The sequence below is a fragment of the Drosophila sulfurigaster genome, chromosome X (assembly GCF_023558435.1).
Source record: "Drosophila sulfurigaster albostrigata strain 15112-1811.04 chromosome X, ASM2355843v2, whole genome shotgun sequence".
Classification (NCBI taxonomy): Eukaryota; Metazoa; Arthropoda; class Insecta; order Diptera; family Drosophilidae; genus Drosophila; species Drosophila sulfurigaster.
In genome coordinates, this window is record NC_084885.1 from 26,470,025 (window position 1) to 26,495,961 (window position 25,937).

The 25,937-nt window shown below is 40.5% G+C and overlaps 3 protein-coding genes across 6 annotated transcripts in view; 1 reads left to right on the forward strand and 2 right to left on the reverse strand.

The window, feature by feature from the left end:
* Window positions 1–96: 96 nt before the first annotated feature.
* LOC133847539 (myb-binding protein 1A) lies at window positions 97–4,990 on the reverse strand. Its single transcript, XM_062282670.1, is given in 5 exon segments — window positions 97–956; window positions 958–2,114; window positions 2,789–4,078; window positions 4,136–4,507; window positions 4,573–4,990. Coding segments are annotated over 5 exon segments (3,318 nt in total). The 5' UTR covers window positions 4,879–4,990; the 3' UTR covers window positions 97–763.
* A 429-nt stretch (window positions 4,991–5,419) lies between these two features.
* Window positions 5,420–23,105, forward strand: LOC133847545 (actin-histidine N-methyltransferase). Its single transcript, XM_062282680.1, has 3 exons — window positions 5,420–6,396; window positions 21,940–22,185; window positions 22,259–23,105. The coding sequence occupies exons 1-3, from the start codon at window positions 5,576–5,578 to the stop codon at window positions 22,767–22,769; spliced, it is 1,578 nt and encodes a 525-aa protein (XP_062138664.1). The 5' UTR covers window positions 5,420–5,575; the 3' UTR covers window positions 22,770–23,105.
* Window positions 8,441–25,937, reverse strand: part of LOC133847537 (serine-rich adhesin for platelets) — a 115,556-nt gene continuing 98,059 nt past the window's right edge. Inside the window, exons 3-5 of one of the 4 annotated variants that reach the window (XR_009895171.1) lie at window positions 12,071–14,222; window positions 9,389–11,065; window positions 8,441–9,336 (exon numbers count right to left, since the gene is read on the reverse strand). Coding sequence is in view for 2 of the 4 variants with exons in the window: in XM_062282667.1 (XP_062138651.1) it covers window positions 9,876–11,065; window positions 12,071–14,222 (3,342 nt within the window). In the remaining 2 variants the exon portion in view is untranslated. Of the gene's footprint in view, window positions 11,066–11,818; window positions 14,223–25,937 lie in introns of all 4 variants that reach the window. The other 3 variants (XM_062282667.1, XM_062282668.1, XR_009895172.1) reach the window with 3 other exon arrangements.

Genomic DNA, 25,937 nt, shown 5'->3' on the forward strand with positions numbered 1-25,937 from the left:
CTAAGAGAGATATTGAATTTATTACTCCCGATTGTGGATAAATGAAGTATTAAGTTTAAAATCCTGAGTTGAAATAAATTGAGTAACTAGCTTAGTGGTATAAGAATTGGCCAGTATGATTGAAAGTATAATGGCTGAAATAATCTATGATCCACTGTAGTGAAATTTGTTGCTCACTTTCATCAGCTGCAGAAGAAATTTAGTATAGTATTTTAGAGTTTTAGAAAAATTGGAATACAGAGACAACTCTTTTTGTATTTATACATTAATTGTATATTTAGTTTTTGCTCAAGTGTAATTAAATATAAAAAGAAATTCATTTTTAAAACTGATTTTAGAATTATGCGTAGGAATAATTTTGTGTGTTAAATTGTTGCTCATTTATTGGCAGTTGTAAATAAAATAAAATTCTTTTACATGTTGCAAATAAATGAGCAGCAAATGTGTACAATATTAGAATATATTAATTACAATTAATACACATTTACTAGAATATTAAATACACATCTACAACTTGGAAATCTGATGGTAAATGAGCGTTTAGAAGAGTTGCGGAATACAAATGTGTAGCTCTGTCTCTGTCGGAATTGAGATTGAGCCACATTAATTCTATCTATCAATTCATATCTCTGTCGGAATTATACATTATTCGTGTACTTCAATTGTGTTTACTCTTCTCTCACTTCGTCACTTATAACTAAATGTTTGCCCGCCCAAAACAAAAAAAAGAGTGTGCATTAATTATTCCCCCTCAAGTTCTAATCTATTTGTTGGGCTGCAGCTGTTTCAGAAGCTTGGTGCGCAGATTTCCATCCTTTTGGCCGACAGCCGTGTAATTCGTCAGCGTCTCGATCAGTTCATCGCGTTGTTCCTTGGTCAACGCATTGGCAATGCGACGACTGTGCTTCACCAGCAACTCGAGGATCTGCTGGCGACGGAAATTCCGCAATTTCCCCTTTAAGCAACGCAGCTAAACTGGCGGCCAACTGAGGAATTCCCTTCCACTGGGATTGGAGAATAGCATCGAAGCTGGCCAACGAATGCGGACTGTTTCGACGTTCGGCCCAATCCGCCAAATAGCATTGAAGCAGCGACCAGACGGGAGTCTTTGTGACATCGGACTCATCGAATTGACTGACCAAATAAGCGACACATTTGTTGCGCCACTCGGCGACGTCGCCCTTCTTCTTGGCATTGATTGGTTGCTGTTTCTGTTGTTGTTTCTGTGACTTCTTTGGATCCTCCACTTGCTCCGGCTTGATGAACAGTTCGATGGCATCGACAATGGCTTGTTTATCGATCGATTGCGATGAATCGAAGCTCATCTTTTGGTTGAGGAATTTGCGCAACAATTTCTTACTGGCCTCGGCCAAAGATTGCTGACTCTTGTCGGCGCTGTTGCTGCAGAATTCGTACACATAAAAAACGCTTGTCAAGGCATCGAGTAGCGCCTCCATCTCCGGTTGTGTTTGGATGTACAATTCGACCAGATCGAGCACACGCACACGGAAATGCAGCAACGTTGTGGCATTGATGCGTTCCGATTTTGTTTGTTGCTTGTTCTTTGCCTTTTTGCCCTGTCCTCCACTGCCACCCTTTGGCTTGAAGGATTGAAAAGCTTGCTCGAGTGCTAGATTAAGACGTTCGCCTTCGGCTTCGTCCACATCGTTCCAGTCTACGCTGCTGGCATCGTTCATGTCGTCGTCGCCATCGTTGTTGTTCTCGGCGAGCAATGCTTTGCGCACATTCTCACGGATCAGCTCCAGATTGGTGGCGCCTTCTTCATCATCGTCGTCTTCTTCATCCTCCTCCTCTGCGTCATCATCTTCCTCATCATCATTATCGTCATCCTCATCGCTGGACTGTTCGTCCTCATCTTCATCGTCGTCCGCTTCTTCATCGCCTTCGGCGTCTTCATCATCCTCCTTGTCGCCCAGCGGATTCTTACTCATGTCCAGCACAACCAACAGCTGTTCCAGATTGTCGCGGTTCAGCTGCGGCATCAAAGCGCCGCCAGCAGCATTGACAAGCTCACGCCAAAAGTGACCTTTTTGCACAAGCAACTGCAGCAGCAGATCCGTCAACACATCCTGCCACTTCATCTCCTCTTTTCCCTGCAAAATAAACGGAAGAGTTACCAGGGATCGCAAATTGTATTCTAAATGTTTGTTAAAGCTTCAATTATGATTATTCATATTTTTGTGTCTTAACAATAGAGATTCATCAAATTTCAGCTTATCCTATTTATTAGGATAATCAAGTAATCAAGTAAGAAAGCTACAGTGTATTCGACTGTAAGATAAATCCTTTTTTTTTTATAGATAAACATTTGAGTATCCTACTACCCTATGGGTAGCTGATATAAAAATGTAGCTAAAATAAAATAAAAGATGGAAGTTGAAGGGTGAAGCAATTTAAAAATTGATGCCAAGTTAATTAAGATAAAAACATCTTGAACTTCAACAAAAACTAAATTAATTAAATATGCCTAAATAATCAATATGATTTAGATATAATTCATTTCGTTTTAAGTATTGTTTCTTACTGAGATAATTAGACAATATTAATGATTTATTTATATAGAACCGATTATGGATTATAGTGCTTACTTACATGAAATAAACAAAAAATCCATAAAATGTTTTATATAAAAAATCATTAAAAATCTCTTGAAATTCCGCAAATAAATAAAAAGTGAGCAGTATAATCTATGATCGGTTCTATATAAATAATCACAGTCTCCTGAAATTTCCTAAATAAAAGTCATTTTATAGTAAACTATTCTCACCTTCTTTTTGGTGGCTTTCAGAGCATTCTCCTTGCAGATAAACAAATCGTTCAGCAGCTCGATGGGTGCACTGCAGTTGGGCGTATAAATACTTAATCCCAAGCAGAGTATTAATGCATCAAAGGCCAACGATATGCTCGATGTTGTTGCTTTGCTGTTCGCCTTCTCATTAAGCAGCAGCTGCTTGATCTTGAGCCAAGCCTGTTTCAGCTCTGGCGTCAGCTTGGCGCGCACCTTTGACTCGTCTTGCTGCTCCAGCAGCGTGTTCAGAGCCTGCAGGGTGTTGCGTAGTCTGTCCACCAGCGTGGTCAATAGATCGACACTCTTGCTTGGCTTGCGCAGCAAATAACTGTAGAGGATTTCCTCGCAACGTGCCGCACTCTGGCGACTGAAGGCAGATGCCTCCTTTGGCTCGCAAGCGACGCCGCTTTCGTTGACATGGAAACCCGCCGTGAGCAGTATTAAATTCAAGTGTTCCTTGGGCTCCGTTAGCTTGGGATTGAACAGCAACTGTTGCAGCTGCTTGAGGCAATGTTCACCATGCATTTTGTACAGCTCTTCGTTGGCATTGATCAATTTCTGGCTATAGAATTGCAGCATTTCCTTAACGCCCGCGGCGTTCAGTTGGCCAAACAGCTGGCTCGTGATGCGCGGCGTCTGGGTGACGCTGTCCAGCTGAAGCTCGACGTCGAGCAGCGAGCGCAACAATTTCACTTTGCTGGCATCCTGTTTCAGATGATGCTCAAAGCTGATCAGCAGTGTTTGCTCGAATTCCAGGCAAATCTCACGCAGTTGCAGCTGCGACGGTTTCACTTTCTCGCTCGGCTTCAATTGCCTGGCTGTGGCCAGCTCTTGGATCAGCAATTGTACCAACGACGGCGAGAACAGTTCGCTGTTGCCATCCGCCGAATAGATAAGGACATAGGCTAAGGTGCGGATCACAAAACCTTTCGCTGTGTTGTGGCGCAGTGGCAACTGCGACTCCACATGTTGCACAAATGTTTTGTAGAGCTCTCCGTTCGCTTTGTGGGACAGAAATTTTGCCAAACGCGCGCAGACATCATCGCTGGGTATCGCCGAGTTGTTCAAATACAAGTCGAAAAGTTGTGCATATTGTGGCTGATTGCGCCACAGACTCGACTCGAGTTGTTTGCGTGAGAGCAGCTTAGGATACAGCAAGTGAATGGCGAGCAGCAAATCGCATTGTGGTAACTTCAAGGCGCTCAACGGTTTGTTCAGCTCCAGCTGCAGTAGCGGCCAAACGTGTGCCTCAAATAGCTTTGGGCTCAGCTGTCAAGTTAAACAAATGTTATGAAGTCTTCTTTTTTGTTTCTTCGCACCACTCACCCGCTGAAAGGACTCGGTCATGATGTCCACACACAAGTTGACCAGATATTCGCGTCCCTTGAGATTGGAGATCAACAGCGAATAGATTTGCTCAATCAATTCCTTCGAGGGTTTCTCGAAATGTTGACTCTGCAAGATTGCCATCACAGTGATTAATTGTCCGACACCAGCGAGCGATTCCTCCTTGGCCTTCGACTGGCTGCTAACGTGCAACTCGCGCTTCAGTGTGGCAAGCAGCTCCAGGGGATCGATGTGCGGCACTTGGCGCAGAATGCGATGTATTTGGCAGGCACTTAATGCAACCGATTGCATGTCATCCGCGCCGGTGCAGCGCACCAAGCGCTTCAAGGCATAGGCGCAGGTAGCCAAACGCTGCAAGCGACACGTGAGCGCATTAGATAAAGATAGCAATATAGAGCGAGAGAATGAATTCTTACCGCGTCGTCGTCGGTTTCGTTGGTGAGCAGTGCAATCATTTCGCCCACATGTTTATCCACATTTGCCAACTTTGATGTCTCCTGCAGCTTGGCAAAGATCTTAAAGATACCCTTATTAATGTGGCTGGCATCGATCTTCTTTACAGCATTGTTGGGTGCCGCATCCTCGGTTTCGTTTTTCACTTCACGTTTCGCCTTCTTGGCGGGCAACTCGGTTTCATTGTGTTGCGGCTTTTGATTCTCCTTTTCGGCTTGTGGTTTGCGTTTCTTGCCGCCATTGGCAAGCTTAGTTTTACTGTTAGCCATCACTCAATGCACTAAAAAACAAATTAACTGAATTATTGTTATTGACACTTCAAACCCGTGGAGCACGTTTTACAGAAGAGTAATCGGGTTTTGATTATTTTTGTTGCCTGGCTATCGACACAACGTGACCGCGTGCAGAAGTGTGTTGCCTTTAATCGATAAGCTCTGTGCAGCGCGCAGTGTGGCCGATTTGAAAATATACCAAATAAATAAATGAATTCAAAAAAAGTGTTTTTGAGCATAGTTATAATAATATATTTAAATACACTTTAAAGACTGTCTTGTAGTTAATATTAAGCATGCAAACATAGTGCAATGCTAGTTTGATTTATCGATAACAGCACAAGTACATACTTTATACCTTTTGCTTTTGCTAAATAGTGCCATACAAAATATTATTTAAAATTGTATAATTACCCTCTCTTTATTCAATGTTTTCCATTCAATGTTGTCATGAAAATATACCGCAAAGTTTTTTTGATTTATCGATAGCATGATGCTTTAAATTTTATTGGTATTTTGTGTGATCAGCTGTTGCTGCATGAGCGGTACTAGCACGTGTTGGCAGAGCTGGCAACACACACAGTACATATATTTACACCTTATTTGGTTGATTGTTTTGGTGGTGTTGTTGCGCGGCGTCGTTAACCGGTAATTCGCATATATACTCTAAACTATACACACACACACACACAAAATGGGCAAAAACAAGCGCAATGCAAAGCACAAAGCTACGCCGCAGCCATCAAGTGAGCATAATAACAATAACGGTATACGCATACCAAAATTGCCCGATAAGGATCGCCGGCAATTGAATCAGCTGGCACAAAGTGCACTCGAGATACTGCAAAAGATGCCAACGAACCCCAACGAAGAGTGGAAAAACTATGTAGAAGTGCAACGGGTACTCGAATCGATGATGCAGCTCGAGAGGCCGCTGCAACGTTGCGCCTTCCCACCCAACCACAGCAATGTGAATGACAAGGCGCGTCTGGCCAAAATGCAGGCGTTCAACGAATGGGCCAAAGCGGGCGGTGTGCTCAGTGATGCTGTGGAAATTGCCATATTCCCCGGCTATGGGCTGGGATTGCGGGCCACACGTGACATTGAGGCCGGCGAGCAGGTGTTGAGCGTACCCAGGCAACTGATGTTCTCCGAGGAGCACTTATCGGAAGCCGAACGCAACATCTACAGCAGCCTGCCGCAATTGACCAATTTGAATTTGTCGTATGCGTTGGTCATTGAGAAGATGCGCGGTGCCGCCAGCTCATGGTATCCATACATCAATACGCTGCCTGCCCTGTACAACACTGTGCTGTACTTTAGCGTGGAGCAGATGCAGCAGCTGCGCGGCACTTCCGTCTGCTCGGCGGCACTGCGTCAATGCCGCGTCGTTGCCCGGCAATACATCACGATGTACAAGTGCGCCTACATTCAGCCCAAGGGCAGCGTGGATGCCTCGGTCGCCTCCATGGCCAGTTTGTTTACCCAGTTTGGTCTCTGCTACGATCTCTACAGGTGAGTGCATGCATTCATTATTTTACTACTACAGTTGGTTTGTGTCTTTGATAACCACAAATTGAATTACATGCCATGGTTTGTGTCTTAGCTTAACAAATATGATTTTCAATAGCCAAAGCTCCAATTTATTGCAAACCTTTCTTTAACTATTTTTTTTTATTAAACAAAGCATATTCAGAATAATGTTGATAATTGCTCAATTTGTACGTAAAATGCAATATGATTTTTGTTTCAAAATTTTGACAGCTGTTTGTCTGATCTGTTTAAATTCACATAATGTTTTCGATACCGATTTGAATTTCATTTGTTTTTGTTCCAATTACCTCGAAAACTTTTGCAATTATTTAGTCTAGCGCTTGTTGTAATTTTTGTAGATTTATGAGCACTTTTCTATACAGTTTTCGATATTTTTAAAGTTCTTTTAGAACTCTTTAGTCTTTTTAATTAGAAAATTAGTTAAAAGATGAAGCAAATTTTGATCGTAATTCATTATAGAAACTTATGTGTTGAAAATGTTGTAATTAAATGAAATATTCGTAAAAGTTGACAGTTATGGTTATTTAGTTAATTTTAATAATAAAATCAAATTAAACATGCCAAAATTATATAGATTTTAAAAGTGCCAAGGTTGGAAGACATATTTCATAATGCGGAATGGTGAAAATAAAATATACGAAAACTGACGATTTATATATTAGCTATATATAATGTAGATTTATTATATTTTATGAGAAAAATGAAAGGTTTATTTGATTGGTTTGAAACTTTTGGGAGGACTTTCATAATATTAACAGAACTATTCCCAATACTCACTTCAATCTTTGTTTCTTCTTGTAAAGAATACGCAACTATTGAATGATAATAATTTTTCAGGTTAATGCTTTTCCCCGGCTAAAATTACAGCTGGCAGTTGGCATATGGAAACCTTGAAAAGTTTGAACATTTTGCAAGATTGCGTGCGGTTTCTTCATTCTGCATTCTTCTGTCTGTTGTGTTTGTTGTGCTGGGTTTTTATTTTTAAACACACGCTCGCCGTGTGTTCAAATTCAATTTGAAAGGCGGTCTGTGATTTCTTGCATAGTGTTTTCATTTCTTGCATAGTGTTTTCATTTCATTTCCCATTCCAAGATTTGAAGTTTTGTTTGTTTTACTACACTTTATTCTCATCAAAAAAGAAAACAAAAACGAATACGAAAACAATTTGTAACTTATTTACATGCTTAACTATAGTATTTGTTTATGTTATATTATTCGTAATATATTATTCATATAATATATTATACACACATCGTTTTTTCCAGTTTTTTTGTAGTATTTTTTTTTGTTGTTTGGGCACAAAAAAAATTACAATCATCTGGCTGCTAAGGGGAGAAGAGAAACAGTTATTCAATAAATAATTATAGTACGAGTATTTTTAGCTTTGTATGTAGTATTCTGTGTGTCCGTGTAATATTCTAGTGTTGAGCAATTTCCATTTTGCAGTGCACAAAAAAACAAAAATATAAATACATTTTGTTGTTTATCGCTTTTGACTTTAGATTTGTTTTTTCGTAACGTTTATTGTCCTCGAAAAGCGTTTCAAATTCCAGACACGAAAATAGTGCAAACATAACCTCGAAATTGAAATACGCACAACTGTACTTTCAACTGTTTTTTTGTGTGTGCTTTTTTAGTGCATTTCTTTCATTGCTCTACGAAACCCATTTCCAATACTTTTTTTTGTGCCCCTGAAACGCAGTGTTTTTTTTTTTTTTTTTTTTGTTTTTGTTTCTCCCTCAACTTGGCTTTACGAGTATATTTTTGTTTATCGTGTTACATTTTCCATTTCCATTTCCATTTCACTTTTCTAATTCTAATATTACGTGCCACACATTGTGAGTTGAGCTTAAAGTCTAAGTATTTATGTACGAGCTATAAGTTTGTTGGCAAACTGTTCTACAAACTGAATTTACCAAGCAAATTTAATTCAAATGAGGCGAAGAAGTAATCTGAAGAATTGTTCCTTTGACTCTAGAAGTTGTTTCTCTTTGATCATCCTGGATTTAATTCTCTGATCGATTCTTTTATCCTATTCGGTTCGGACTTAGCCCCACGAACTTTTTTCTCGTTTTAACTAATCTGTTTTCCGTTATCTTTTCTTCTTCATTGTTTATTTTTCTGTTAGTTTCTCTCCATATTTTTCCTTGTTTCCGATTGACTTTAAGATTCTTGTCGTTTTACTTATCATTTGCTTTTTTCGATAACTTTTCCAAGGTTTGTTCTTTATGTGCTTCTTTTTTACTTTTCTTTTCGTATTTCTCTTAGCTAGATTTTCAAGTAAGTAAGTAAGTTCAATTTGTAGACCAGTTTTCAACATTCAATTGTAGCTGTAGTAATTTATTCTTTACCACATTTCATGCACAAAAAAAAATACACATTCACAAAAAAATTGTTGTCTTAGCCTAATTAATAAACTAACACTGCGATTTTTAATGTTAATACATAGATTTCTGCTTCGTCCGTAGCTGCTCTTTGCGTTTCTTCGTTGCTTGCTCTCGTTTCTCTATTTTTGTGCTGCTTTTTTCTCTTTGCTATCTTCTTTCTGATCACTACTTTTATCTTCTGTGTTTACCTGTTTTCTTTTGTTGTGTTCTGCATCTTTCTGTTCTTTTCTCATTTCCGCACTTTTTTTGTATCACTTCTCAGTTCTATGATCTATTACGCACTTTTCTTTCAACCTATCTCTGCTTTTCTCTTTCCACTTTATTCTAAAGTTTCTGTACTTCTCTCTGCACTTCCCTTCGGACTTCACTTTACCAATTTCTATTGACAATTTCACTGCATTTCTCTCTACACTTTTCTCTACACTTCTCTCTGTACTTCTCTTAGCTCTTCATTCTGCACTTCTCTCTACACTTCTTTCTTGCATTTTCCCTACACTTCTCTCTGCACTTCTCTCTGAATTTCTCTCTCCACTTCTCTCTGCACTTTTCTCTCCACTTCTCTCTACACTTACTTCTCTCTACACTTCTCTCTTTAGTTTCCTTTGCACTTCCCTTTACAATTTGCTTTGCTAATTTCTCTCCACTTCTCTTACATTTTCTCTCTGTACTTCTTTATACTTTTCTTTTCACTTCTCTCTGCACTTCTCTCTTTACTTCTTTTGCACATTTCGCTCTACTTTTATGTCAGCTCTTTTCTCTACCGTTTTGTCTACACTTATGTATATTCTTCTCTATACTTTCATGTGTTCTTCTCTACACTTTTGTCTGGTCTTCTCTACTCACTTCTCTACACTTTGCTTTCTGCACTTCTTTAACTTCTCGCGTATATATATATATATATTTATTTATAATAGTTACGTTATTTGTATATATATAAATCTTGGCCTAAACTTGGATCGATAGCGCTACATAGTGAGTGTTTGTGTGTGTGTGTGTGAGTGTGGAAGGAGGGGCAATGTTTGGGGAGGTGTTGGATGGACAAAACCTAGAGCCTTAATTATCGAATGATTTACGCAGCGTATCGAATAGATATTCCTGCACCTCGGGCGAATTGGGATCCATGGTGTTGAGCTTCTGATGGGCGCTGCGCAGTGTTAATGCCAGTGAGCCGACGCCACGCCCACTAGCCAACGCCCCCGCTGTCGCAGTCGCTGTTGCTGTGGCTGTCGCCGTCGCAGCCGCTGTTGTTGTTGTTGTTGCTGCTGTTGCTGCTGTTGGTGTTGGTGCTAATGCTGTCAGCGAGTTGTTGCAAGAGCTGAGCGCGTTGAGCAGCGAGCTGCTTTGTCGTTGCAATAACTGGTGCTGATGATGGGCGTGAATGGGCGTGTTGCACGACACGGTGGCAATGCCCAAGGTGTGGCAACTGTTGCTGCTGCTGTTGCTGCCGCTGCCATTGTTGTTGTTGTGGTTGTTGCCACTGTTGCTGCTGACAACCAACTCCTCCATATGCTGACGCAGCGACGAGCGACGTGAAATGCCGCTCGATGGCGCCAACTGTGGCAACTTGCTCTTCATCGCATTGTAGGTCTTCAGGTAGCTGGACTTGCGACGCCGATGCTGCTTCCAGCGGCACACCACAAAGATTACCATCAGAGTGCCCAGCGAGGTCAGCACAATGGCCGCACTTGCCACAATCGCTGACTTGATGCCTTGCGGCATGCTCGCATACAAACTGCCCAAATGATGTTGCTGCTGCTGTTGCTGCGACATCAATGTGGCTGCCGCTGCAGCTGGACTGCGATGGAATCCGTGACCGGACAACTCCAAGTCAAGGAGATCGTGTGCACGCGCCACCTCGTTCTCAATGGTATCGATGACATCGCTGTTATCGATGCTGGGCAGCAATTTCGTTAGATTCCCATTGCTGCTCAGATCGATGTCGATGGTGTTGATGATGTTGCTGTCCTGTTGCTCCTGCGAGCTGCTTCCCGCATTGCTGTTGTCGAGCAACAAACGCGGCGGTGGCAAATAGTAAGCACTGCGTTTATCCTCTCTTTCTCCTCCCCCACCTCCACCTCCTCCTCCTCCGTTGGCGTTGCGAGCAACTGTTGATGTTGCCAGCGAAGCCAACGCTAGACTTTTCCACGATGGAAAGAAGCCAAGTGACTTTTCACCACGCTGTTGCTGTTGGGATGTTTGGGTGGCGGCCAAGTGGGCTGATGATGTTTGGGCATAGGCGGGGCCTGCATATGGCAAAAAAAGAAAACAACGAGAAATGGTAGTGTTGTAGCATTTATCGATAATTTATCGGTGTGTGTGTGTTTGTTTGTTTGTGTTTTGTGCGGCGGTTGCAGCGAGCTGTGGCGTTGTGTGTGCGTTGGTACCGTTGGCAGTAATGGCATATTTGCTAGCTATGTTATCGATAATGTGTTATCGCTTTCCCAAAGCCCTAATATATTAGTATTTTAATTCTTAATTTAAGATACTTTAACACGCATACTATCAAAGCAATTTTAGCTAATTATCGATAAATTATATATTATTATTATTATAGCTGTGCCATTTATAATAGAATTTTTATTTATCGATAAATAATTGGTCAATATTTATCGATAAATTATGCTTAATTGTCCTAGTGAACTTCTCCATTCAGTACGACATTTAGCGCTGATAATAATAGTAAATTAGTTGGTTTATCGATAAATAATCTAACCATATTTATCGCAAAATTATCGATAATTGTCAAAGTGTATTTCTGCATATTACGTTTAATGCAGTTTGCAGATAGCAATTTATAATTTAAGTAAAATTTTCGATTTATCGATAAATAATGAATTCAGGTTTATCGATGAATTAACAATTTGGTCAGCGAATTGGCTGTTAATTTGTTTGAGTTGTGTGTAAGCGAACGCTTGTAGCACTACAACCGATTACCCGTTATCGATAACTGACCAAAACCTATTGAAATATGCGCACCATTGCCAGCGTTTACTTACGTGTGCATTTTGGCGTGCCGAGCTGCTGTCGCTACGAACGACAACGAAAAACCACAACAACAACAACACGACACAGAAACGGATGCAATCGATAACTAGAAGCGATATCGATAGCGATAACTAAAGAGGAAGTGGCAACAGCTCGACACGCCCATCTGCAAAATGCTGCAACCGCCGCTTACTGCAACTGTCGCCGGCGCTGCTCGCGCTGACGCTGTCGCTGACGTCGCAGACGCAATGCCGTTATTGTACCTCGATTGCCAGTTGCACTGTTATCGGTGATATCGGCAACATCGACACTGACGCCGCTATCGTTCGGCTCGATGTCAATGATCGAAGTGAAATAGCTGGAACCCTGCGAATCCGTTTTGATCTCATCCGGCTTCACGCTCTTCAAGTCTATCAAATTGAAATGCGGAAAATTCTCAAATGCCGTCACAATATCCATGTTATCCTGCAGCACAACCTTCTGCCCCGGATAGAAACGCGAATGCTCATCACCACTGAGTATCGTCGATAGATGCAACTGACTCGAGCCACGTTTGCGGTGCTCAATCAATTCCTCCAACGTCATGTTCCGTTGCTCGAGCACCTTAAACAGCCGATTACCCGACCGTCGATCCTCGATCAGTTCGAGCAGATCGGTACGATCATCAACATCATCCAGCAACACCAACGGAGGCAGCGATTGCTCCGGTCGCTGGCGCGTTGCAGGCGTGGGCGGTGGCGGTGGTAGGCGTGACTGATGCGTGTTGCTCTCGACCTCGTCGAAGAAGTTCTCCAGCTCATCGTTGCCATCGAGCAACTGTTGCTCCTCGCTGCTGTTGCCAGTGTTGCTGCTCGCGTGTGTTGCTGCTGTGCTGGGCACTGCTGCCGACTCGGAGCTGACCACATTCTCGGCCAGCTCGAGTTCCACATCTTCGATGCTCTCCACAGAGTTGCGTTCGTAGTTGTGGCCAATGAAATTGTCTCGCAGACGCTTGGTTGTTTCTCTGCTAGGGCTGCCAGTGTGGCCAGGGTTACCGCTAGGATTGGCAGAGTTACTGCTAGGGTTGCCAGAGTTGCTGTCAGCATTGCTGTTGCTGCTGCTGTACACAGAGTTACTGCTGCCAGAGTTGCCACTGTTGCTGTTGTTGGGTGTGCGATATTTAGTCACTGGCTCGCTGTAATCTGGATCCTGTTCTTGCTCTTCCTCAGCCTCGTCGACTTCATCATCTGCTGCTGCTGCTGTTGCCGCCATTGTTGTTGTCTCCAGCTCAGCAGCAATGGCTGCTGTGGTCGTTGCTTCCGCTGCTGCTTTTGTTGTTGTTGTCGTTGTCGTTGTTGTGGCTGCCGTGGACTTAAACAATGCTGGCGGCTTTAAAGTCGAACGCAATTGCTGTCGCTTTTTGTACAGCGGCAATCGTGTTGTTGTTGTCGTTGTCGTTGTACTGGTTGCCGTCGCAACGGCAGCAACCGTTGGCGGCGTGCGTCGCGTTGTGCTACCCTCACGTGATGAGCTGCCAAACAATTTGAAGCGCTGCAATGCTGGCAATTTGCTCGGCTTCGGCTTCAACTGAAAATCCTCTTGATGTTGCTGCTGCTGTTGCTGCAATTGTGGTTGCTGTTGTGTGTCTGCGTCGTGTTCATTGCCCAGAAAAGCAGCGGGAATGCGACGCACCAACAATTTGTTACCGCTTTGTGCCGTTGCCTTGGGTTCGTAGTTGGTCAGACTGACGGCAGGTGGCGCCACTGCTGTTGTTTGCAGTGCCAGCAATGCATTTTGTTTGCCCTTGAGCAAATCATCCAGCGACAGATTCTTCTGCTGCAATATTTCGCTTAAACTCAAGCCACCCGAATTCTTTAGAATGTTTTTCAGATCAACCGGCGATTTGTTGTTGTTGCTGTTGCTGGCAGCAGTTGCTGTTGCTGTGGTTGGTGTTGCTGCTTCTGCTGTTGGTGTTGCTTCCAGCGCATCCTGCTTCTTGGCCTGTCCATAAGGACGTCGATAGGCTTTGCTGTTGTTCACAGCTGCTGCTGCTGCCGTCGCTTGTTGTCGCTGTCGTTCCCTTTCGCGTTCACGTTCACGCTCCAATGCCGCCATCGGCTCTCGAATGCTTGGCAATTGTTGTTTGCGTCGCTGTTGGTGTTGCTGCTGTTGCTGTGGCTGCTGCTGCTGCTGTTCATCCTCGACATGGCCACGCCAATAGTTGCTGCCGCCACTTGCTTCAGTCTCCTCGTTGGCGCCCATCGTTGCCAGCGGCAATTGCGGACGTCGCTTGCGCTTCATGCCGCCAATGGCGGCGCCTGGTCGACGTCGTCCAGCTGCAGTTGCTGCTGCTGCTGCTGATGTGGCTGCTGCAACAGTTTCCGGCGTCGATTTGCCATCGTCGACAATGAGCGAGACACCCGTTTGTAGCAGCTGCTGCAACGGAAACGAAATGCGAAAAAAACAAAAGACCATATCAGCATGTGAGGAAATAACTCAGCACTCATTGGTAGGGGAGGGGAGTTGAGGGGGAGAAGAGGTATGTGTGTGTGTGTGCCACTGAGATTTATGAAGCTCGGTTAGCGCGTGGACAACGCTTGACTTCATTGATTGATGGACTCCACTGATTGATGGCAGCTGCCCGCCTGCCCGCCTTCCCAACTCCAGGTTCTGTGTGCGTGCTTCATTCGCATCAATTGGACATTACGTGTGCGGCAGCGTGCCACAAGAGGGTTGCCACTAAATTTGCTTTCGTCATGCTACAACTTTTCACAATTTTGTGCTCTTGATAGTCTGCTTAATCTTTTATGACAATTCCAGTGTGCAAAGCAAATAGAAACGATAGGAAATTCGCTGATAAAAACTTGTTGAAATCAGTTTCCATTTCGCTTTCCAAATTATACAATTGCTAGCGTATTTTATTTATATAAAAACTAAGCGAACTTTATGAATACATTTTTTTTAATGTATTTATCAAAAGTATAGCTAAACTTCCAGGATGAATAATAAATAATAAACCAAATTCGTAATAACCAAAATTACATTTTAAGTAAATCTTAAAAATCTTGTTACATTTTTTTGTGGAAACTTTCAAATTTTCAACGTTGCCCAACTTATTTAGTTTTCTATGGAAAACTATCTTCCAGTCGTTTTGTAATAATTATGTAATAATGTTAACTTTTTGTTTATGCCCGCTACCCATAGGGTAGAAGAGTTTTATATTTTTTTGTCAGGCATCGTCGACCCTATGAAATATATATTCGTGATCAGCGTTAACAGCTGTAGAAAGTTATTTAATAAATACTTTTGTATGGTCAAACACGCCTATTTACTACGAGTCTTGTTGCCTTGGCCTTCATTAAAAATGGATAGCGGGTATCTCACAGTCGAGCACACTCGACAATATGAAACAATATTTTGCACTTCTCATTCATTTGAAATCCCAATTTAAGTTTGTGCTACTAATTGAATTTTCAAATTAAACCTTCTAATTTATTTTCTTTTATGCACTCTTTAAATTATGAATAAATTGAAATTTTACATTTTGTATGCCATATTTGCCGATTTTCTCGCATAGCCCTCGCTCTTTTTGTTCTTTTGTCTGATTGCGCCAGTAAAGTTCATAAATTATTAAGTAATTCATAACAGGAAAAGTGGTCAGAATGGTCGAAGGATTGTTCTCATTTATGCATGGCGATAAGCTCGACTGAATTGTAGACAGTTCTGGCTTAACAACTCTCCTCATTGCCAATCTCCATTTTCTATATTATATTGCAAATCAGCATTATTGGTCGATAACACTTTGATTAAGAACTGTACCGATAATAGATTTCAATAATTTGAAGATGAATTTAATATATATGGATTTTTGAGTTGGAGTAATAATGGAATCCTATAAGAAAACTTTTCAGCAAATATTTTTGATTGTTGATTATTGTGTTTTCCATTATTGCTTATTGATTTTAGTTAACTGCTCTTTAAAGCGTTAACTTCATCGTTGGAATTGAGTTGCTGCTAAAATGTTTTTATCGAATGCCTGTCAAAATGTGCTAAAAGTACAATTTTCGCTTGAGGCATCGATTTGAATTTGATACTATAATGTTTTCGAGACACTTCAAACAACACACACACACAGTTTGAGGCCAGCCAATCAGCTCTGGCTTCTGGCCAGAGTTGCCACCCCCATCTCTCCATCTCTGCCGCCGTCGCCGTTGCCGTTGCCATAATTAACTTGTACATCTTCGATGAGGAGGAGGCAATAATTGTTAACCAGCAGCCAGGCAGGCAATTAAAGCGCTTTAAACAACGAAAGAGATGGCAACACTGGCAGAAAGAGAGAGAGAGAGAGCAGGGAAGTGATAGATAGAGTTTGCGATGGGCTGTCAAAATGTGACTGCAGGCGCTTTTGTGTTCACGTAATTAATTTTCAATTTAGCGCCCGTCCAGCTACCCTTTTTCACTTCCCCCCCCTTTGCTCTTAGTTTGACACAGAGTTGCCACCCTGTGCCACTGTGATGATGTCTGGCGAAGAAGTGCAAAAGGCAGCTGATGTTTGTGCGGCGCATAATGATTATTATTGTGCGATGACGACGACGACGACGACGACGACGATGATGTTGTTGGTTGTTCGTTGTTGGTTGGCATCGAACATGCTCAAAGCTCCCTCGAGCTGACAGAGTAATTGGCTCGAGCCATTCAATGCCACAGCGCACAACTCTTTTTGTCCACCCTCCCTCCCTCCCTCCCTCCATCCCTTTCCCTTCCTCTTTACAATCGATGCAACTCTGATTTTGCCATTCCACGTGAACTTTCCGACTCGCTAATCAGTCTAATGCAAATGTCGATTTATGCATTTATGAATCACTTCCATGCATATGTGCACATGTGTATGTGTGTGTGTGTATGTGTGCTGTCTGCGGTTTGGCTTGGCAACTCACATTAATGAAATCGATAGGTGGCTTCTTTTTTACTATTCTCTATCCCATCGAATGTATTCCCATTGGGTAGCTCGATTGATTGATTACTAATTATATACTATACTACTGTGAACTTTGAAATATCAGTTACCAATGAGCAAATTGCTCAATTGTTTAAAAATATTTATGTACATTAATTATTTTAACTATATTTTGTTTCGAAGTTTCGTTTATAATAGTATTTTTCAACTGCAATTGCGTAGGTCGTAAGCACTGCTATTTCAATGTTCACAGCTGCACATTAACTATTAAAGCTCATCAATTTATTAAGATTTACATTTGAAAATGTTACTATTGCTTTGCCGTATTTTGAAATACTTGCATAAAAATCTTTATATGTATTTTATACTAATCCAATACTGTGAACTGAAAAAACTATCTTCAGAACGTTTCATCATTGGAACACCAATTTATAATAAATATTTCACTATTTTTCTATATTATTTCTACCAAAATTCTTCTTATTGATAATTCTTCTGCTTTAGTGCATTAATTTTGTTCATCTTCGCATACGGGGTATTTGCAAGTCGTTGCAGCTCTTCTCTTCGGTGTCGTGTCGCTTCGTTTCATTAGATGATCACATAGACAAACTCGAATTACCTTAGCGCATTTTCAATTCGAGCACAGTGAAAATAATTAAGCCGAAGGCTAATGACAAAACTAAATTGTTGACGAAAAAGTTGAGCAAACAAAGCGCGGAAAATAACAAAACAACAATGGCAAAAACGAAAAAAAAAGAAGAAACAAAACAACGTACTTCACTCATTTCACTCACACTGTTGCTGCTGTCTCTTGTTTACCCTTTCTTTTTTTTTTGTTTTTTTGTGGACTGTGAAACTCATTACACAATATGCCAAATGAAACAACAACAACAGCGACAGCAACGATGTTAGGCAGCTGGTTTGAAAAGTTTTTGCGACAACTGCAAACAATGCAAAAATAATGTTAAATTGAAAACAAACTGCGACCCCGCCCCAAAGCTCAGCGCCCTAGCCTTTGGCTTGGCCCCGCGTTCACCGATCCCTCTCAATCTCTCTCGCTCTCTCTCACTCTCACTCGCTCTCTTCGTCTCTCTCTCTGTGCCTTATGTTTTGAGGAGGAGCCCACGACAAAGTAGACTAGAACAATGAGAAATGCCATAGAAAAGCAGTCCTCGGCTATTGTTGCATAAGCACAGGCGTTGCAACTTGCGGCAGCTCAACTAATAGATACCCTGTAATTGCAAAAGTGATCAACAAAGTTGGAGGAGATTTCAACTAGGTGGCAACGCTTATAATATCATACTTTTTTTTTTAAATAACTCTGTTGAAGATTAACAATTTACTTAGAGATTTCTTCCGAAGAATTCAGATTAACAGATTTCTTAAGATTATGTATTTGGCTTATCTTATATCTTTAGATAATTTACAGTCTTTATTAACTTTTTAATGTAGATTATTTTCTTTCTATTTGTCTGTTTCATTTTTTTTAAGTCAATTCTTTCTTTTCACGCCGTTTGGTTATGCATTTTTATCTGTGTTTCTTTCTAATTTGTATATGATTTCAGGATTTTATCCTGTTTTTTTTTTCTATGGGGCCATTTTATAAGCACTTCTAAGTTTGCTTTAAAATATCGTCTAGATTTTGTTGTCTTTATTTCTGTACTGCTTTTTTTTTATCTATTCTTCGCTCGATTGAAAAATCGGTATTCTTTTTCCTAGAATATACGCTTTTCTAAAGTTTTCGGCACATCTTCGAAGATTATGAAATTCTTAGGAATTCATGTTGTATACGAAATTATTGTTAGATTTATAAATATATGAAATTGCATAGAGTTAGCCCTGCTATTTGCAGAGATCAATGAGGTTGCTCTTCTTCTGTGACATCTCCAGGGTATTTGAAGAGAGCGGGAGAATTTGAGCTGTGGGGGCGACGCATTTAAACGCATTGCCCAACGAAATCATTTGACTGCGGTGACATGTTTTGTTATCGTCTACCTTTATAAATGGATGGATGGATGGATGAAAGGATGGATAGATGGATGGATGACTAACTGCTATGTTAACTGAGACACACACACACACACACACACACACATGCAGAGGCAGTCAACGAGGCAGCCACAGTCAAAAGCAAAAGCATTGCTTGCTTGGCCTTTGTTCGTCCCCGCCTTGCCATCCCATCCCATTCTCCTGTAGCCTCCTTGTCATTGCCTGTTAGGGAGGACAGCGAGGCGCCCTTTGAGCCTGGTTTTTCAATTTGGCCAAGTTTGGTTTTCGGAAATTGCATGCATAATGAAGATGGACGTCAATGGCAATCGAATTGTTTCATTCAACGAAAGCTTTTGCCCAAAAAATCCCAATGACAGAAGCCACGCAAATCTCAAACTCAAATTGAGGGCGACCCCCAAGAAGCAGAAGAAGATGATGAAGAAAGAAGGGCAAGGGGAAATAAATAGTGTAAGGCTTTAAAATGCAACGTTTGCAAAGTTTGCAGTGCATTAAATCAAACACACACACTGAAAGCGACCTCATCTTTTCCATGTGTGTGTGTGAGTGCAAGTGTTGATGTGTGTGTGTGTGTGTTTGCGTTGACAGCTATGGTAACACTCTAGAACTTGCCTTGTCAGCAGCAACTACAACAACGACAACAGAGAAATCGCCTTTGGAGAAGTTCCTCGCATAACCTCACTTTTTTTTCGTTTTTTTTTTATTTCTTTCTTTCTTTTTCACTCTTCTTCTGTTGTTTTTTTGACCCCATTTTTTCAGCAGTAGTCGCCTTGATTTAGCGAGTGAGCAGTTTATTGTCAAACGCAGTTTGTTGCTTGTCGTCTCTTGTGGCGCGTGTGTGTGTGTGTGTGTGCAGTCAATAAACGTCAATTTGACGCTGGGCTGCTCATCAATTAGCTATCGATAACATTGCTTTAACGATAACGATGATGACAGCAACACGGCGTGATAGGAAATGTAAGAGTAGACTCTTAAAGAGAGCGAGAGAAACAGATGCGAACAAGAAAGTAAAGAGAAAAGAGTAAATTTAAATTAATATTTAAAATTGTTTATTTGCTTAAATTTTTAAATTTCTTAGCTTTTAATATAGGAAAGTAAAGTGGAAAGCAGAAACGCATGCGAATTGAAAACTTCCAATGAGAAGAAGAGAGACGATATAGCCATGTCCGTCTGTATGAACACCTAGATCTCAGAGACTATAAGATATAGCGCTATTATTTTACACACAGATCAAATTAGTTTTAAATGTTTGCCACAATTAAAAAAACAAGCCTAATTTTGGACCTAGAGTCGCGATTTTTTATACATACAAATTTAAGTACAGTCTTTATGATTCCTGAAAAATTGTATAAGTTATTTAAGAAAGATTTTTGTATAGATAAAAACCTACTTGTTAAAGCTCTTGGTTGTCGAGCACACTCAACTGTAGCTTTCTTACTTGTTTTATTTGAGTCTCCAAATTACACGAGAGCAAATATTTGTTTTAGAAAAATTTAAAAAAATACAAATTTCCAAGAAACGAGAGAAAAGATTAAAAATTTGTGAATTTAACGCAAAGTAAATAATATGTAGAAATCATGAGAATACTGAGGAAAGCTAGAATCGTTCTTTATCTTCGGAAGAAATCTTTAAGTAAATGGATAATCGTCAACAGAGTTATGTAAAAAAAAAAATTATATCATAAGCGTTGCCACCTAGTTCAAATCTCCTTCAACTTTTTACTTTGTGAAAGGCAAAGTAAAAAGCTTTGCAGCAGCAGGAGAAGAGTTCAGCTAATGATCTACAACAGTTCGCTGTGCAGAATTGAAGTAGATTCAAGTGGATAAAGCACAAAGTACAGTCTCAGTGCAGTAGAATCAAAAGCAAAAAGTGCTTCAAACTTTTCTGTTTATTTTTTGTTGTTGTTTTCTTTTTTTTTTTTTTTTTTTGGGAGCTGCCATTTTAACGCTTAACTGGCTTCAACTGGCACTTTTGATAACTTTTCTGATAAGTTTTATGCTTTTCTATGGAAATGAAAATATATACTCGCATTTGGCTAACTGAGAGAGAAAGAGAGAAAATAAGCGAAAAAGGAGAGAAAGACTTTTGGCGTGGCGAACTGCAAATGCGGCCCGAAAGACATAATGGCCAATACAAAGGGGCAGCTGGAGGGGGGCGTGGCAGGTAGTCCGGCAACCGCAAAAAGTTGCTTAGCTGCTTGTCGTGATTGTTTGTTGCTGTTGTTGTTGTTGTTCTTGTTGCTCTTGCTCTTGATTTCTAACGGTATCCAGCTCAATGCTACTTCTTCTACTTCAACTCCCTTCCCCTCCCTTCGTTTCTCTCTAGGTTCCCCTTGCTGCACGACGAAACCTTTTTTAACCACTTCAAACAAGTTGCTGCTTTTCATAATTAAATTGAAAAATTTATGCGCAATTAAATGGAAAACTTTGCTTTGTGGTCCAAAGCCAAGCAAAAAACCGATGCGCACAAAACGAAAAGCGAGAAACGGTTATGCAAAAAAAAAGAAAACATAAAAAACGACAACAGCAAGAAGAACAAAAAGAACACAAAGAAAGCGTCGTCAGAGAATATAAAAGTTAACTTTGTGCTGACCTCTTGAAACCACACTTTTTGTAGTTAGTATTATGCGAACAATTCAAAGCGAACATTTTCTTAATAACCACCAAACACTTAAGTGCGATGATCCTAATCAATGTTTCGAGCAAGGGGAAACTTTTCGTTCGGTTTTACTATAATTTAGAGTTATTTTCATTTAATCTATTCCATTCTACATCTTTTTATAATGTCATTACTTCGATATATATTGATCTATTTATTTATTATGTTATTGCAATATTGATTTTTATTTATTAATTTCTCTTTTATCGATTTTAAATTCCTTTTTGTATTTGTTTAATTATTTTCATTTCATGTATTCGTTTGCAGTAGTTTTATTTACTTGTTTTCCTTCTTAAACTTTGTGGTGGCAGGTTAACAATATGGTATATTTTGTAGTGTATGGTATATTTTCAAAATAATACTATATCGATATACAGCCTTCGGCATTTTTTTTATTTTTGCGGTATATTTTAAGAATAATAATAGGGCACACTTGACTGCAGCTTTTTTGCATGTTATTATATTATTATTATATTATAATGTTATTTGTTATATCCCTATTTTTAATCCGTATATGTTTCTTTTTGGCAGATGGGCGGTCTCCACGGTGATGACACGTCAGAATCTGGTGCCAAAGGAGCAGCAGCCGAGCGAGGACATCTCGGCACTGATTCCCTATTGGGAGATGGCAAACAATCGGCATGGCAAGATCACCTCCTACTACGATAGCGTGACACGTGGCATGGCCTGCACCGCCCAGGAGGCGTGTCGGGCTGGCGAACAGTTCTTCATCTACTACGGCGATCGCTCCAATGCCGATGCTTTGGTGCACAGCGGGTAAGACGAAAGATAAAAGATAAAAACAGCAGCAGATTCAAAATGAAAGAAACTCGATTTGTTTTTCGTGTAGATTCGTGGACACCAACAATCCAAAGAACTATGTGGAGTTGCGTTTGGGACTGAGTTTGACGGACAAGCTGAGCAGCCAGCGATCACGTCTGCTTGCCCAGCTGAACATCAACAGCATGCGTGTGCTGCCCGCACCCGAATACATTTCCGGTGAGCTTTTGGCATTCGTGCGGGTGTTCAACATGAGTGGCGACCAGCTGGAGCATTGGTGCAGCAATCTGGAGCGTGCCGTTGACTTGCTGCACATTGATTGTGCCCTCGAAACGGATCTGGAGACACGCACCTGGCAGTACTTGTATCAGCGTTTGAAGCTGCTCATTGGCGTGCTCGAGGCGACGCTCAAGGAGACGGATGAGGTGCAACAGTTGGCCGCATTGCAGTTGCAGGAGGCAGCGAATGATGAGGCGATTGCCAAGCTCGAGATTGATACGATGCTGCTGCAGTATCGTCAACTGGAGCGTCGCATTCTCAATGATGCGCTGCTCTATGTGCAGGAGCGTTTGAAGGTCTAAATGCCAAGGATTTAACTCGTAACTACTCTCCCAGTGGCCATGTCAACAGCAACAGCAACAGCAAAACAGAGCAACAGCACAATCGATACACAGTTTTTTAATTTGTTTTAAGAAAGCAGAAATGAAATCAAATCACAACAATCACATGAAAACAAAGCATTATCCTCACTCATTCATGGATATACATATTTATATAACTATTGTGTAACTAATTTAATTTATTTGCATTCTAATTTATTGTTAAAATTATGCAATTATGCAAAAGAATTCTTTTTTTTTTATATAATTAGTCGCTAAATTTCGTCATTTAATATTTGTTTTATGTTTGTTTTTCAACTGTGAAATAAAATGCAATAACAAACATTTGCGAGGACCATAAATTATACGAATTTCAGCCGTATTGACGTGGAAAATTGCAGCTGGCAATTGGCCAAAATCGTAATGTCACAATCCAGCGCCAAATCCTTTTGTTCTCATCTGTCTGTGCAAGACGTTGCATACTTTTAGGCGTGCAATTTCATGCGACTTCAATGGTGGAAAAATGCGCATAACTTCGCCATATCCTGCCGCAGGATGCCGGGACATGACTCGTTCGAATCGAATGCACCATCTTTATCGATCTGCATCAATAGAATGTGAGCTTATCTAGGAATCCATCACTTGAAAAATTTCGTTAGAAGGGCCGAAGGAAATGCGGAAAAATCATGAAATCCAGGCTAACTCACAAACCGCAAGGACGATTTGGATGTCCTTTGGTCAGCTGATAGGTCTAACTAATAGGCCTCGTTTGACATAGGACCCGACAGGATACGTAAGGATACGGCCGAGTTATACTCAATTTTCTCTACAGAAAAAAATTCATATTATTTCGGCTCCTGTAAGGACATTCGTCCTTTTTGTTTCACCTTTCGACATTGCTCGACGAGCACTATATGTGTGCCAAAGGACATCCCTGTCGTCCTTCAAATGGCCGAGATAAGGACGATTTTGTGAATTTTAAGCGATTTTTGCATGTTCCCCCCTTAGAAAAATTGCAAGCACAATTTTTAATTTTACATCGTAAATCCTTGAATGTCATTCAAAAGTCGTGAAGTCGGTGAGTACAAAAAGGCATATTCTTTTAAAATCGGACAGCATATGGCCGAGATATAGCTAAACTAAAAAACCATAAATAACCCTATTATGGAAAAATTTCTGTTGCATACTTTTAGGTATGTATTTTCATGCGAAGTTGGAAATTTTACAATATTTATGTTGCATACTTTTAGGTATGACATTTCATATAACTATTTTAATATATCTCTCCGCCATATCCTACCGCAGGATGTCGGGACACGTTTGTTAATATCACAAAGATGAATTCTATCGATCTGCATCAACAAATGTGGATTCATCTAGGAATTTAACACTTCAAATTTGAATGCAAAAGAACTTCGATTAGTTTGGAATAAATCTAATGCAATTTTACAAAAAAAAGCCTGTGAAAAAAGATAATAAATTTAGTGTGATTTAAAACATAAAATGCAAATTCCGAATCGTATATCAAATTCCACTTGCATTTCCAATTGCGATTGAACGAGTTTTTCAAATCGAACCGGCAAAAGAAATCAAAAGGAAATTGACAGCAACATTTCATGCTTTGAAGTTGTCGCAGGAGATTTGCGCGCAGAGCATGAAACGAGAAGCGAGAAGAATAATATTAGAATAATGGGCACAGCTCCGCACAGAGTAGCGAATGCGAGAAGAACATCGACAACAACAAACAGAAGATGAAAAATGAGCAACAAATGCAAATGAGCGTTTGAAGTGAAATCGCCTTAAAATGTATGAAAATGCGCTTAAGCGCTTAAGTAGCACACACACAAACACACACATCTCTCTGTATATGCGTGCGTATGTATGCGTGTGTTTGCGTGTGTGTGTGTGGCCAAAGCACAAAGCAAGGATTAAAACAAGCAACGGCTCTAACCACGTGTCCATGTGGGTGTCATTGTGTCATTGTCATCGTGTGTGTTTCTATGTGTGGATGTGTGTATGTGTGTTAGTGTGTATGTGGTGCATGTATGTGTTAGTGTGTTTGTGTGTATGTGGTGCGTGTGGCATGTGGCAACATGCGTTGATTTATGAAAGATGTAACCGTTGTCCGCAGAACCGACATTGATAAAATCCACACACACACACACACACATAAAAGCGAGCGAAAAGAGATGGCAAATAAGATTATCTAAATGAGTGTGAGAGAGACGCATGACTTGTGGAAACTCGCTCGCTCAATCCCAATTAATTAATTTGTTTATGTTATACACTTTTGTTGCCAGCTAGCTTAGCCCCATCTGTGAATGGTAATTGCAAGTGCTGCAGATTGTTATTATTATTATGATTTTTGTTATCATTTGCCCGGAACAATTATAATTGATTTACAAGGCTCTTAAAATATATGTTATATTGTCTAAAATGGAAATGGAGATGGCAATGTGGAAAAATTTAAAAGCTGCTTGGCAATTAAGGAAGACAAAAGATGCAACAATGAAATGTTTTGCGAAAGGAAAGGTAACATTGAATATAAAGAAAGCAAAGACAAAAGGGTTTCATTTATAAAGAGAGTTTCAAAGATGAGGCATAAAAACAACACACACACACACACACACACACATAAACCTTATAATTGGTATGTGTGTGTGTGTGTTTCTGGTTGAGTTTTATGAGGCATATTCCATAATTGTTAAGCTGCTTAGAGAGCTGGGTCTGTGGCATGTTGCCTGTCTGACTGTTTTGGCTATTGGTTGATTTGCGAACATGGCCATTTGGCTAATTGCCTGACAGTTACAAAAGTGGCCAGTGCAATTAGCAAACGACTGATATGATGGGGCGGATGGTTGCCCAGAAGGGGAAGCTGGTAGCATAAAGTGAAAATCCCTTCACCAAAAAAAAAGGAACAAGTGAGAAAGCTGCAGACGAGCAGTTATGCTCGAATGTGAGATACTATGCTAAGCAGTATATACCGACAAAATATTAAATTATGATAAAAGATATTTCGCGTATATGAATATACTACAACATTGAAAATATACCATAAAATACCATAAAATAGATGTGTTTACGAACAGGTCGAGGTCAGGATAACCAATAAGTGAAATATACCAAAATAACATACCGATAAACTATTCA